This window comes from Elephas maximus, chromosome 13, assembly GCF_024166365.1.
Source record: "Elephas maximus indicus isolate mEleMax1 chromosome 13, mEleMax1 primary haplotype, whole genome shotgun sequence".
Lineage (NCBI taxonomy): Eukaryota > Metazoa > Chordata > Mammalia > Proboscidea > Elephantidae > Elephas > Elephas maximus.
The window spans coordinates 14070833-14086117 of NC_064831.1; the positions used below are offsets into that span (position 1 = coordinate 14070833).

Here is a 15285-nt window from a genome sequence, read left to right on the forward strand (position 1 = left end):
ATATCCATACCCATACGCCTACAAGAAAGACCAGATAATGCAACTATTACTCAAATTTACGTACCAGCCGCTAATACCAAACGTAAATAAATTGAAGATTTCTACCAACTTCTGCAGTCTAAAATTGATCAAATATACAATCAAGACACACTGATAATTACTGGTGATTGGAATGCAAAAGTTGGAAACGAAGAAGGATCTGTAGTTGGAAAATGTGGTCTTGTTGATAGAATCAACAGCAGAGATCACATGACAGAATTTTACAAGACTAACAGCTTATTCATAGAAAATACCTTTTCTCGGCAACATAAACGGTGACTATACACATAGAGATCACCAGATGGAAAACACAGAAATCAAATTGACTACATCTGTGGAAAAAGACAACGGAAAAGCTCAATATCATCAGTCAGAATAAGGCCAGGGGCCAACTGCTGAACAGTCCATCAATTGCTCATATGCAAGGTGAAGTTGAAGAAAACTGAAACAAGTTCACAAGAACAAAACTACAATCTTATGTACATTTCACCTGAATTTGGAGACCATTTCAAGAACAGATTTAATGCACTGAACACTAAAGACTGAAGGCCAGACGAACTGTGGAAAGACATCATACATGAAGAAAGCAAGAGGCCATTAAAAAGACAGGAAAGAAAGAAAAGATCAAAATAGATGTCAGTAGACTTTGAAGTTTGCTCTTGAATATAGAGTGGCTAAAGCAAATGGAAGAAATGAAGTAAAAGAGCCGAACCAAAGATTTCAAAAGGCGGCCCAAGGAGACGAAGTAAAGTATTATAATGAAATGTGCAAAGAGTTAGAAAACCAAAACGGAAGAGCATGCTCAGCATTTCTCAAGCTAAAAGAACTGAAGAAAAAATTCAAGCCTCAAGTTGCTATTTTGAAGGGTTCTATGGTTTTTTTTTATGGAAACCCTGGTGGCGTAGTGGTTAAGTGCTACCGCTGCTAACCAAAGGGTAGGCAGTTCGAATCTGCCAGGCGCTCCTTGCAAACTCTATGGGGCAGTTCTACTCTGTCCTACGGGGTTGCTATGAGTTGGAATCGACTCGACGGCACTGGGTTTGGTTTTTTTTGGTTATGGGCAAAATATCGAATGACACAGGAACCATCAAAAGATGGAAGGAACACACAGTCACAGTACCAAAAAGATTGGTCAACATTAAACCATTTCAGGTGGCAACATGTGATCAAGAACCACTGGTGTTGAAGGAAGAACCTCAAGGTGACCTGAAGGCATTGGCAAAAAACAAGGTTCCAGGAATTGAGGGAAAACCAATCGAGATGTTTCAATAAACAGATGCAGTGCTGGAAGTGCCGACTCATCTGTGCTAAGAAATTTGGAAAACAGCTACCTGCCCAACCCACTGGAAGAGATCCACATTTCTGTCCATTATAGAGAAAGGTGAGCCAACGGAATGTGGAAATTATCAAACAGTATTATTAACACCATATGCAAGTAAAATCCTGCTGAAGATAATTCAAAAACAGCTGCAGCGGTTCATCGACAGGCAACCCACAGAAATTCAAGCCAGATTCAGAAGAAGACATGGAAGCAGGGATATCATTGTTGATGTCAGATGGATAGTCACTGAAAGAATTCCTGAAAGTTGTTTACCTGTGTTTTATTGACTATGCAAAGGCCTTTGACTATTTGAACCATAACAAATTATGGATAACATTGCAAAGAGTGGGAATTCCAGAGCACTTAACCGTGCTCATGAACAACCTGTACATAGATCAAGAGGCAGTCATTGGGACAGAAAAAAAGGGATACTTCCTGGTTCAAAATCAGGAAAGCTGTGCTTCAGGGTTGCATCCTTTCATCGTACTTATTCAATCTGTATGCAGAGCAAACATTCCAAGAAGCTGGACTATATGAAGAAGAATGGGGCATCAAGATTGGAGGAAGGCTCATTAATAACCTATGATATGCAGATGACACAACCTTGCTTGCTGAAAGTGAAGATCACTTAAAGTATTTACTGATGGAAGATCAAAGACTACAGCCTTTGGTGTGGATTACACCTCAATATAAAGAAAACAAAAATCTTCAGAACTGGCCAATAAGCAACATCATGATAAATGGAGAAAAGACTGAGGTTGTCAAGGATTTCATTTTACTTGGATCCACAATCAACACCCATGGAAGAAGCAGTCAAGAAATCAAACGACATATTGCTTTGGACAAATCTGCTGCAAAAGACCTCTTTAAAGTGTTAATAAGCAAGGATGTCAACCTGAAGACGAGGGTGTGCCTGACTCAAGACATGGAATTTTCCGTCCCCTCATATGCACGCGAAAGATGAACTAAGAATAAGGAAGACAGAAGAGGAACTGATTGATGCCTCTGAATTATGGTGTTGATGAAGAATATCGAATATACCATAATTGCCGGAAGAATAAACAAGTCTGTCCTGGAAGTACAGCCAGAATGCTCCTTGCAAGCGAAAATGCCAAGACTTCACCTCTCGTACTTTGGATAGGTTATCAGGAGGGACGAGTTCCTGGAGAAAGACATCATATTCAGTAAATGTCTTATGCTGGGTTCTCTAGAGAAGCAAAACCGGTGAAGCATCCATATACATATACATATACATATACACATACACATACACATACACATACACATACACATACACATACACATACATATATAAAGAGAGATTAATACCAAAGAAATGGCTCACTCAGTTATAGAGGTTGGAGCGCCCCAAGTCTGTGAGTCAGGCTGGAGGCTTCTCCTGACTCACTTGGCTGCAGGGGCTGGCGAATCCAAGAGCAGCAGGTCAGATCACAGGCCTCTGGCTCACAGGCTGCAGTGGCCAACAAACCCCAAGATCTGCAGGTAAGCTGCTAGCTCAAGTCCCAAGAACTGGAAGTCATATGAGCAGGAGCCAGCTGCAGGATCCAGCGTGACCAAAAGCCTGAGAGCCTTGCCAGAAAGTCCACCTACATTGCATGCAGGCCACACTCCCAAGGAAACTCCCTTTCAACTGACTGTTTACTCACAGTAGATCCCATCATGGAGGTGATCGCATTATATCATAGCTCAACGTGGAGGTGAATACAACATTGTATGCCTGCCAAACTACATCATAATTGCCAAACTATAGAGAATCATTGCCCAGCCAAGTTGACACACGACCTTAACCACCACAGTAAAGCAGAGGGTCAGTGAAAAAGAGCAAGACCCTCGACAAGATGGACTGACACAGGAGCTGCAACAATGGGCTCAAACATAGCAACCACTGTGAGAATGGTGCAGGAAAGGGCAGTGTTTAATTATGTTCTACACAGGGTCGCTCTGAGTCAGAACTGACTCTAGAGCACCTAACAACGAGATGGTTCCCCATGGTTCTTGTCTCTTGATATTCATGTCCTTGTCTGCGGAGTGCAGACGGACCTAGTCATTTATTTCTAACAAATAAAATAGCACAATGATGACGGATGTCACTCCAAACTTAGGTAATAAAAAGATTGTTTTCCCCACTATTATAAGAATTGGAGAAATAGTTTAAACAGAGAATATTTTTTGATGGTTTACAAGAGGGGGAAGGGAGGGAGGAAGGGAGGGAGAGGGGTTTTCACTAATTAGTAGGTAAGTTTTATTTTAGGTGAAGGCAAAAACAACACATCACACAGGAGTGGTCAACACAACTGGACTAAACCAAAAGCAAAGAAGTTTCCTTAATAAACTGAATGCTTCTAAGGCCAGTGAAGCAGGGGCAGGGGTTTGGGGACCACGGTTTCAGGGGACATCTAAGTCAATTGCCATAATAAAATCTATTAAGAAAACATTCTGCATCCCACCTTGGAGAGTGGTGTCTGGGGTCTTAAGCGCTAGCAAACGGCCATCTAAGATGCATCAATTGGTCTCAACCTACCTGGAGCAAGGAAGAATGAAGAACACCAAAGACAAAAGGTAACTACGACCCTAAGAGACAGAAAGAACCACATAAACCAGAGACTACATCAGCCTGCGACCAGAAGAACTAGATGGTGCCCAGCCACAACCGATAACTGCCCTGACAGGGAGCACAACAGAGGACCCCTCAGGGAGCAGGAGAACAGTGGGATGCAGACCCCAAATTCTTGTAAAAAGACCAGGCTTAATGGTCAGACTGGGACTACAAGGACCCTGGAGGTCACGGTCTCCAGACCTTCTGTTAGCCCAAGACAGGAACCATTCCCAGGGCCAACTCTTCAAACAGGGATTGGACTGGAATATGGGACAGAAAATGTTACTGGTGAAGAACAGACTTCTAGGATCAAGTAGACACATGAGACTGTGTTGGCATCTCCTGTCTAGAGTGGAGATGAGAGGGCAGAGGGGGCTAGAAGCTGCCCAAATGGACACAAGGAGATAATGGAGGAAAGGTGTGTGCTGTCTCATTAGGGGGAGAGCAATTAGGAGTGTATGGCAAGGTGTATATAAATTTTTGAGTGAGAGACTGACTTGTTTTGTAAACTTTCACTTAAAGCACAATAAAAATTAATTAAAAAAAGAAAAGAAGATTCCATCTTACTCTCTTCTCACTCTGTCTCAGAGTCCACACTCTGGGGTAAGCAAGCCGCCACGTTATATCACTGTGAAGAGGTTAACAAGCAAGAAACATGTCTCTGGACACAGCCACATAAAGGGACTTGGAAGAAAATCCTCCCCTTAACGAACTTTGAGATGACTAGAAAATAAAGTGAAGGGAAGAAATGATGACATAAAAGAATTGAACACAAGATTTCAAAGGCTGGGTCGAGAGGAAGGGAAGGAGGGGAGAGAGGGGGGAAAGAAAGGGGAAAGAAGGAAGAAAGAAAAGTTGACTGTGCTATCACAGCTCTTAACAATTATATTCTAGGAAAAATCTAGCCAAATCACTTTGAAGCAGCTTAACTTAAGTATGGCTTTAGGTCTTGGCTAGGAAACAATACATAACAATGAAAGTGCTGGGTTCTATCAGCTACTATGTAAACGTATCTAACATAAATAAATCATTAAAATGGTAAGGCTATTCTAAAACAGTCAATCTAATTTGTTTCTACACCAGTAGTTCCTGGGGACTCTCACAGATCAAAGATGGACATGAGAATCAGCCAGCTGAACAGTCCAGGAAACTGATCTGAGAAGGTAGATGAAGCATGAAGAGCAGAAAAGGGCTATTATATACCTATTAATATTTTCATGTCTTTAAGAAGAAAATTTTCCCACAAATTCCTCATTTTAAGAATGCAGACAAGCTTCTCAATGACAGAATAGGGACCACCAAAAACCCATTCCTGTACTGTGGGGGCTTACGTGTTGCTGTGATGCTGGAAACTACGCCACCGGTATTCAAATACCAAAAGATTAACCATGGCGGACAGGTTTCAGCTGAGCTTCCAGACTAAGGCAGACTAGGAAGAAGGACTTGGCAGTCTACTTCTGAAGATTTAGCCAGTGAAAAACCTTAGGAATAGCAGCAGAACACTGTCTGATATAGTGCCGGAAGATGAGTCCCTCAGGTTGGAAGACACTCAAAAGATGACTAGGGAAGAGCTACCTCCTCAAAGTAGGGTCGACCTTAATGACGTGGATGGAGTCAAGCTCTCGGGGCCTTCATTTGCTGATATGGCACAACTCAAAATGACAAGAAACAGCTGCAAACATCCATTAATAATCGGAAAATAATGCAAAAGGAAGAAATGATGATGCAAAAGAACTGAACACAAGATTTCAAAGGGCGGCTCAAGAAGACAAAGTATTAATTATAATGACATGTGCAAAGAGCTGGAGACAAAACCAAAAGGCAGGAACACACTCGACATTTCTCAAGCTGAAAGAACACTAAAAGTAACTCAAATCCACCTGAAAAAATAAAGGGCACCCACAAAGGTAATTACTTAAACCCACTGCTATTGATTCCAATTCATGGAGACCCCATCTGTTACAAAGTAAAGCTACTACATAGAGTTTTCTTAGCTGTGATTCTTACAGAAGCAGGTCACCAGGACCTTTCTTCCACTATACTGCTGGATGGGTTCAAACCATCAACCTTCAGGTTAGTAGTCAAGAACAAACCGTTTGGTAAATATAAACAACCCCCCGCCCAAAAAAAAAAACAGTTGCCATCAAGTTGATTCTGACTAATGACAACCCCAGGTGTCACAGTAGAATGTACTCCAGAGGGTTTTCAATAGCTGACTTTTTAAAAGTAGGTCACCAGGCCTTCCATTCAAGGGAGCTCTGGATGGATTCAAACCACCAACTTCTGTTAGCAAGCAAGCACGTTAATCATTTGTACCACCTTTTTTTTTTTTTAGCTAAGTGTAAAAGGCAATATACATATAGTTTACAACACTTTTTTTCTTCTAATTTAAAAGACAAATGCATAAAAAACCCACTGCCGTCAAAAATGCATAAAGCAATAACTATAAAACTGTGTTAATGGGCTTATAACATATAAAAATGTAACTGGGATTGGAGGAGATGGGAATGGATCTATGGTGAAGCAAATTTTTGTATGCCATTGAAAATAAGATACTTTGATCCAAACTATATTAAGATAAGAAGTTAACTGTAAACCCAAGGACATCCACTAAGAAAATAACTCAAAAATACATATAGTAAAAGCAGCATGGGAATTAAAATGGCATACAAGAATGCAGGCTCATGGCTATACTCACTTTTTACCACTCCAATACTCCTCCTCCTATGGGATGTTACTGATGGTCTCCACATTACTAAATCTAACGGTCAATTCTCAGGCCTCATATTAATCAACAGCATATGACATAGATTGATCACCATCTTCTCTTTTTCCCCCTTCTCACTGGCCACTCCTTCTCAGTTTCATTTGTTGGATCCTTCTCCTTTATCCCAAACTCTAAATGATAGAGGGCTTCCAGCTTCAATCCTCGCCTCCCTTCTCATCCTTGTATATATTTCTCCTAGGGTTAACACATCCAGTCTCATCCGTTTAGATGCTGATGGCTCCCAAATTTGTGTCTACCTCCCTAACCTATCCCTTGACCCCTAGACTTTACACATCCAAATACCCGTTCTATAGCTCCTTTAGGAAACCCCAAGAGGTCAGCAGTTCAAATCTTCCAGCGGCTCCTTGGCAACTCTATGGAGCAGTTCTATTCTGTCCTACAGGGTCACTACGAGTCGGAATCAACTCGATAGCAACGGGTTTGTTTTTTTTTTTGGTATACCTCCTTTATGTATCTACATCTGCACAGCTCATTCCCTCAGAGACCTTTCATGGCCATTCTATGTAAAACAGCATTTCTCCATTCCATTAAGGCTCTTTCATTTTTCTTCACTGCACTCATAGCAGCCTGCTATTTAAATTTATTTATCTGTTTTATGTAAGCTCTGTAAGACCAGAGCTCATGTTCACTGTTTTATCCTCAGTGCTTCAAACAGACGCAGTACATAATTACTAAATAAAGAAAGGAAAGGAGCATTGATGAAATTTAAATCTCAGAAGGATAAACAAACAAACTGGCTTTTCACCAACACATAACGCAAATGATGAAGAGATACTTACTTTTCCTTTTTTTCCTGTTTGTGGGCCTCTCTCGTAATTTGAGCTGCTCTTCTACTGTATGGATGGATGACTTTCTTTTCCCGTCCTCCATTTTTTCCCTTCAGTGGTTTAGGCTAAAAATGTAGAAAAACACATGACACATAGGTTGTTGTTGTTAGCTGCCACTGAGTCAGTTTCAACTCACTGAGACCCCATTTGACATAGTAGGATGGCCCCATAGGGCTTTCTTGGTTGCAATCTTTAAAGAAGCAGAGGGCCAGAGCTTTCTCCCATGCAGTGGCTACATGGGTTCAAACCACCAACCTTTTGGTTAGCAGTTGACCATATTAACTGTTTTTACTACCCAGGGACTCCATACCTTATACTCAAACCAGAAAATCAACTCGTCGGCATTGGGTTTACCTCCCTTTCAATGTCCCTCTACTTAACCCTTTCCCACCCTAAGACCCCATATCTAGGCCTTCAAAGTGCTGATCAAACACATATTACCAAAAACAAGAAAAAAATAAAAGTGCATAAAATAAGATTTGATATTAAGTCATCCTCTAGATTTCCCAAAGTTTAGCTAAATTATTATGTGTTACAAAGCTAGGCTGCATCTACCTGTTGCCTTGACCTCAACAGCTGAGGGAAAAGAAACTCCTGCTCACAGACCTACCATGAAAATCCAAAAGCAATTAGAGAGACTCAGGACAACTCAACAACCACCCCACATCCCCATATACTTCCTCCACCCTGAAAACACAGGAAAGGGAGAAGAGCGCAAAAGCTAGACCAGATACAACCCACTCCCAATGCTACAGACTTCACAACTGAACACCACCTCCCTAAGGCTCAACCACTAAGCTCTGGGCTACAAACAAAAACGTTGGCGGTTCAAAACCCCCTACAGCTCTGTGGGAAAAATGCCTGGCGATCTGCTTGCATAAAGATTACAGTCAAGAAAACCTATGGATCATTGTTCCACTGTCACTTGGAATCACTAACTCGAAACAAACTCAACAGCACCCAACAACAACAAATGGATTTGGATTAGCATTAAATATCTGAAGCACTCCAAAGAAAATGTAAATAAAACTAAAAGCATATGAATTTCTCTTTTAAAAAGTTGGTCTATCCCTCCTATTCTAAGTTTAGGTTGTAATGAACCACATTTAAGCATAAAAAAGGAAACCACACAAATCCTAGAAGACAGGAAGTTTTTTGTTTGTTTTGTAAATGTATCTCAGAGTGAGGAAGGTCTTTCCAAGCACTGACAAAGGTGAAAAATTAACAGTTAGTGAGGCTGTGAGTAGTCAGCAGTCTCACATATCACCGGGGTTCAAACTGGTATAATCTTTCTGGCAGGCAATTTGATAGTTTCTATCAAGATAAAAACTGCACATGCCTTTGACCAAGGAATTCTACTTACAGTAATTTATTCCACAGACATATTTCAACATGTACAAATAAGCAAGAACACCACTCAATGTAGAAGTGCCTATAGTAGCAAAAGAATGGAAAGAGCTTACATGTCCATCAGGGGTCTAGTTAAATAAACTACAGTGAAAAGCAAACAGAATAATTATTGGCTGTTTAAAAAAAAACAGGAAGTACATACACACAGTCTAACCTCTACAATCAAGTAAGGTGAGGGAAAAAAAGGGCATTAGAGTTTGTCTTCTCTACTAGGCATATAAAAAGGGGGCTAGGAAACATACATGTACATAAAATAGCTAAGAGGCTATTAATGGTGGTTGTTTCAAAGAAGGGGACTAGGCAGCAGAGCTGGAGGGAGGTTTACCTTGGGTGGTAAGTGGAATAATGGTCTCCCCAAAGATATCCACATCCTAACCCCTGGAACCTGTGAACATTACCTTACAGGACAAAAGTGCCATGCAGATGTGATCAAGTTAAGGATCGTGAGACAGGGAGATTATCCTGGATTACTGGGTGGGCCCCACGACCAAAGTACAATGTCTTTGTAAAAGGGAGGCAGCAGGTCAGAATCAGAGAAAGGATGTGATGACAGAAGCCCACCCAGGAAGAGAAGTGAAGCTGTGATGCTGCTGGCTTTGAAGATGAAGCAAGAGGCCCTGAGCTAGGGAATACTGGCATCCTCTAGAAACCCAAAAGGCAAGGAAAGAATTCTCCACCACAGCTCTTGAAGAATCACAGCCCTGCTGACCCCTTGATTTTAGCTAAGTAAGCCTCATTTTAAGACTTTGAACCAAGAGAAATGTTAAGTTAAATTTGTGTTGTTTGAAGCCACTAAGATTATATTAATTTGTTAAAGTAGCAATAGTAAACTATTATACTTTTCATGGGCACCCATTTTACTGTTTTGGTTTTTTTTTTGAAGCACGTACATATAACATCGTTCCCAAAAAAAAGGTTGGTATAGTAGTAGATTTTCACCAATGTTTTTCCTTAGATTCACTACCTTACTAGGACTTACTAAGCTCACATTCCAGGTCTGAGCCCAACAGAACAAACTCCCTGCCCCTAAGGAATACGAAGGCAGTCAGTACCGGTTCATGCCCACAGTAACGTGCAAGGACAAATCAAAGGATGATGGCTCACTTTTTAATGGTTTACAACTTCAGCATCCAGACTGAACAACTGAGGTAAAAGGACATAACCCTGATGTACCTGTTCCATTTTAAACCACACAGTATCCCCTTGTTCTGTTGAAACAACTGCCTCTTGATCCATGCACATGTTTTGAAGCAAGATTAAGTATTCTGGAATTCCCATTCTTCATGTTACCCATAATTGTTAGGATCCACACAGTCAAATGCATTCACATAGTTGATAAAACACAGATAAACATCTTCCTGGTAGTCTGTGTTTTCCACCAAAATCCACTTGACGTCAGCTATGACAGCCCTAGTTCCATGTCCTCTCCTGAATCTGGCTTGAATTTCTGGCAGTTCCCTATCATTGTACAGCTAGTCACTTCTGAATTGTCTCCAGCAAAATTTTGTTAGCATATGATATTTTTCGATAATTTTCACATTCCATTTGATCGCCTTTCTTTGGAACGGCACGAATATGGATTTCTTCCAGTTAATTCATAGGTAGCTGACTTCCAAATTTCTTGAAACAGATGAGTCTGTGCTTCCAGCATTGCATACGTCTGCTGAAACACCTCAGCTGATACTCTGTCAATTACTGGAGCCTTGTTTCTCGCCAATGCCTTCAGTGTAGCTTGAACTTCTTCCTTCAGTACCACTGATTCTTGATCATATGCTACCTCCTGAAACGGCTGAACAAATAATCCAAGAAGCTGGACTATATGAAGAAGAATGTGGTGTAAGAATTAAAGAAATACTCATTAAAAACCTGCGATATGCAGATGACACAACCTTGAATGCTGAAAATGAAGAGGACCTGAAGCACTTAATGATGAAAGTCAAAGACTATAACCTTCAGTATGGATTATGCCTGAATGTAAAGAAAACAGAAATCCTCACAAATGGACTGATAAAGGGAGAAAAACTGAGGTTGCCAAAGATTTAGTTCTACTTGGATCAACAATCAATGTCCTTGGAAACGGCAGTCAAGAAATCAAAGGACGTACTGCATTGGGCAAACCTGCTGCAAAAGAACTCTTTTAAGTTCTAAAAAGCACAGACTTCACTCTGATGACTGGCATGTGCTTGAGTCAATCCATGGTTGTTTTAATCACCTCATATGCATACGAAAACTGGACAACGAAGAAGTTAGAACTGTTGTACTGGAACTGTGGTGTTGGCGAAAAATAATACCATGGACTGCCAAGAGAAGGTAAATATCAGTCTTGAAGAAGCACAACCAGAATGCTCCTTAGAAGTGAGGATGCTAAGACTTTGGCTCACTTACTTTGGACACATTATCAGGAAAAACCAATCACTAAAAAAGGACATCATGTTTGTTAGAGGGTCAGAGAAAACAAAAGAAACCTTCAATAAGATGGACTGACGCAACCGTCACAACTATGGACTCAAACGTATCAATGAGCATGACAGCGGCACAGGACAAGGCAACGTTTTGCCCTGTTATACACGTTGTTGCTATGTGCCCTTGAGTCGGGTCTGACTCATGGCGACCCTACAGGACAGAGAACTGGGAGATTCCAAAGAGCAGCTGGTAGATCCAAACTGCCCATTTCTGGTTAGCAACCAAGCTCTTAGCCATTTTGCCACCAGGGCTCCTCTGTTATACGTAGGTGACAATGATTCAGAGCTGACTTGAGGACAACAACATAATCTAGCTAGAAAGAAGCAACATAAAAGTAGAAAACAATTTTTAAAATGCAAAATAAAGTTCAGGGGGATGAATTAGTATGAAAAAATTCTTCACAGAGTTGAATTAACTTCTAATACAAGACAAATAAACTTGTAAAGTCATGTGTAGGATCCCAAGTAAGAAAAACATGAACAGAGTAATAAAAGGAAACAATAACAAGCTGTACTATTACTATTACTAAAGTTAAAAACAACTACAACCACTCAAAATTACTAGGTGCCAGACACTGGCTAAGTGCTTTATACTGAATGCTCACAACTATTCTATGAGGTGTTGTTATCCACCATATAATAAATGAGGCAACTGAGACTTTGCAAGGTTCACCAAAATCACAGTTTAGTAAAGATGGGTATCAAACTCATCCTCATGGGCTCCTTAGCCCACATTTTGAGCTATACTGAAAGTTTAGTGACTGACATAGAAGCCTTGATGGAAAACCACCAGTACCAAGCTGAGCTTGTTGTACCAGAAAAATGACAGGAGCGGACATGTGCTAATGAGAACAGATTCATGTGCCATTCTCTTGATTCTTATGCCAAGGCATATACACCTACCACACAGCTTGACAAAAGGGAAGTTCTGATTGTCAAGGACAGCTGTAGTAAATGACAGTCATCCGCCTCCCTTACACACATTAGCACACGTAACTGTTTTAATGTTTCATTCCGAAAAGAAAAGGCTATGAAAGAAAACTGTTATAATGGACTGGTAATCACACAAGGGAGACCCTGGTGGCATGGCCGTCAAGTGCTACAGCTGCTAACCAAGAGGTCAGCAGTTCAAATCCGCCAGGGTATTTTTCTGGAATCACACAAGCATGGTGGTATGCAAACACACTGAATTTACACGAATGTGTAAGAAATGAAAAACAAAAATGACAGGCACACAATGAAAAAAGAAAGGAACAAGATAAAAAGGAACAGAGATAAGAGGACAAAAGACACTGTGGCCAGAATATCGTAACTTTTTATCACATTATAAACTTTTAAGTTTGTTATTAAAAATTAGAAAAAAATTACTTAAAAAGGTTCCTACACGAAAAGAATGACACGAAAAAAAATCAGAAACAATGTTTCGGGATAAGAACGTGCTAGAACTACAAGGAAAGGGGAATTAAGTTACTTTAACTGTGGAGCCGAGGTGGCGCAGTGGTTAAGAGTTCCGCTGCTAACCGAAAGATCAGCGGTTCGAATCCACCAGCCGGTCCTTGGAAACCCTACGGGGCAGGTCTACCCTGTCCTCCAGGGTCGCTAGGTCGGAAGGGAAGCCAGGACCGAGGGTCTGGTTTCGGTTTTTCCCCGGAGTGGGCGGTGACCGGGGAAGTTGGGCAGCAGGCAGGACCAGCGAGCACCGAGCACTCGAACGCGGAACCTGAAGGCGGGGACTCGCGCTGGGGCCCGTCTGGGGCGCTCCTTCCCGCCCCCAACCCCGCGCCGCTTATAATACAGCGCATCATCTCCGTCCTCCTCTCCCCGCGTTTCAGGGTCCGCGGCGTCCGACACCAGCTTCCCGAGACCGCCCCTCCCTCCCGGCCTGTCCCACAGGAGCGGAAGGGGGCCCACCATGGTGACGTCCTCGTAGCCACGCCGGGCCTCCGGGCTCCAGACAGGGGTCCCCTCACCCGACGGCAGCGGCTACGGATGGCCAGGCGCTTCCTGCCACACGCACGTGGAGCTGGAGAAGCCGGCGCACCTCCCTACCGGAAAAGGAGGGGCGAGCGCAGCTCTCTAAAACGTCCCGGGAAATGAGGCCTAGCCTTTTCCGCCCGTGTTGGAATTTCAGTCCCCTCGCCAGTGGGGCGCGGGAAAGGGAGTTTGTGGCCATAGCTGAACTTGGTCCGGAGAGGAGCGCCAAGCCTGGAGGCGCAGCCGGATTTGCGGGCTCTCTATCCTCCCAGCCAGTCGTGTCCCGGCCTTGAGCTCGGACTGTGGACACCTGTCCCAGGTGCACGACTGCAGAGCCCAACATCCTTGCCAGACGAGGGGCTCCCTTGACAGGCGGCCCCACTGTCGCAGTGGCGGTACCAATCCGGGAGGACTGCTCATAGGCGGCGGGTGTCCTGTGGCCGCAGCAGCCCCACCCTCTACTCGCCTGCCCTGGGACAATATGTTCATTCAACAAATATTCACTGAATGCCTGTTACGTGCTAGGCGTTGGAGATACTCAGACAATATCCTTGCTCTCTTTCAGCTCATATTACAGAGGTACATGTCAAAACGATTAAATATTTCAAATAGTGTAAATACTCTAAAGAAAATAAAGCTGATGAGGTGGGCGGGGGAGTTTTTTTACACATGGTAGCCTCTTTTACAAGTGATACTTGAGCAGAGGTCCGAATGACAAAACTAAGCATGGGCAGAAGCTCCAGGCATGGTGAAGTTGGGTGTGTCTAGGTGTGTGTCTACAGGTACTCGTATTCCACCAACAAATATGCCCATTTCAAAACAAATAGATTCACTTGCTGAACAAGAGTGTGAGGGCACATTACAGAATCTGGGGACTAGGCGTTTTCTCACGGCGTTTAAGTGCATCAAAGTGCATTCTGTACGAATCCACCCGATACATACTGTGAAGACAACACTCTGTTGAGACCTCTGTGTAGCCCTGGCACTGTGCTCTAACCCGCTTCCTGCTAATCCAGCTGTCATGGATTGAATTCTGTCCCCTCAATATGCATTTCATGATTGTAAGTATTGTGTGGTTGTCCTCCATTTTGTGATCTGATGTAATTGTCCTATCTATTGTAAATCCTAATCTCTGCCTGTGGGTAATGAGGCAAGGTTAGGTTATGTTAATGAGGGTTGGGGTGGGATGCAACACCCTTCCCTGGGGTGTAGCCACATCACCTTTTACCTTACAAGAGATGAAAGGAGAGAGAAGCTTCTGAGCAGAGAAGGACTTCCTACCACCAAGAAGAAGGAGCAGGGAGATGAGCATGCCCTACCCTGCGCTGAGAACCTCCTAGACCTAGGGGAAGATTGAAGCCAATGCACATGGAGATTTCCAATGAGCGCTGGGCCCACAGATGTTGAAAGGAAGCAAGGACCTTCCACCAGATCCGAAACAGAGAGCCTTCCCTTAGAGCTGGCACCTGGGATTCCAACTTCTAACCTCCTAAACCATGAGAGGGAGCCCTGGTGGCTCAGTGGTTAAGCACTCAGGCTGCCAACCAAAAGGTCAGCAGTTTGAATTCACCAGTAGCTCCTTGGAAACCCTATGGGGCAGTTTTACTCTGTCCTATAGGGTTGCCTATGAGTCAGAATTGATTCCACAGCACACAACAACAAATAGTGAAAGAATAAATTTCTGTTTGTTAAAGCCATGCACTTGCGGTATTTCTGTTATAGCAGCACTTGATAACTTTAAGATACCGTCTTTCACCCACCGTAGCCCACTTCCTAGGTTGACCCAGTCCAAACCAGCCTCCTGAGTTCTGTGTTCCTGCAGATTCAATAGGCACAGAATTCCTCAA

The 15285-nt window shown here is 42.7% G+C and overlaps 1 protein-coding gene across 2 annotated transcripts in view; it reads right to left on the bottom strand.

Moving 5' to 3' along the window:
* The window catches only part of TMA16 (translation machinery associated 16 homolog), a 71388-nt gene extending 57873 nt beyond the window's left edge, over window positions 1-13515 (bottom strand). For both annotated transcript variants that reach the window (XM_049852690.1, XM_049852689.1), the window contains exons 1-2: window positions 13376-13515; window positions 7545-7657 (exon numbers count right to left, since the gene is read on the bottom strand). In XM_049852690.1, coding sequence (XP_049708647.1) covers window positions 7545-7657; window positions 13376-13378 — 116 coding nt within the window. In that variant the 5' untranslated portion in view covers window positions 13379-13515. The remainder of the gene's footprint in view (window positions 1-7544; window positions 7658-13375) is intronic.
* Window positions 13516-15285: the final 1770 nt, after the last annotated feature.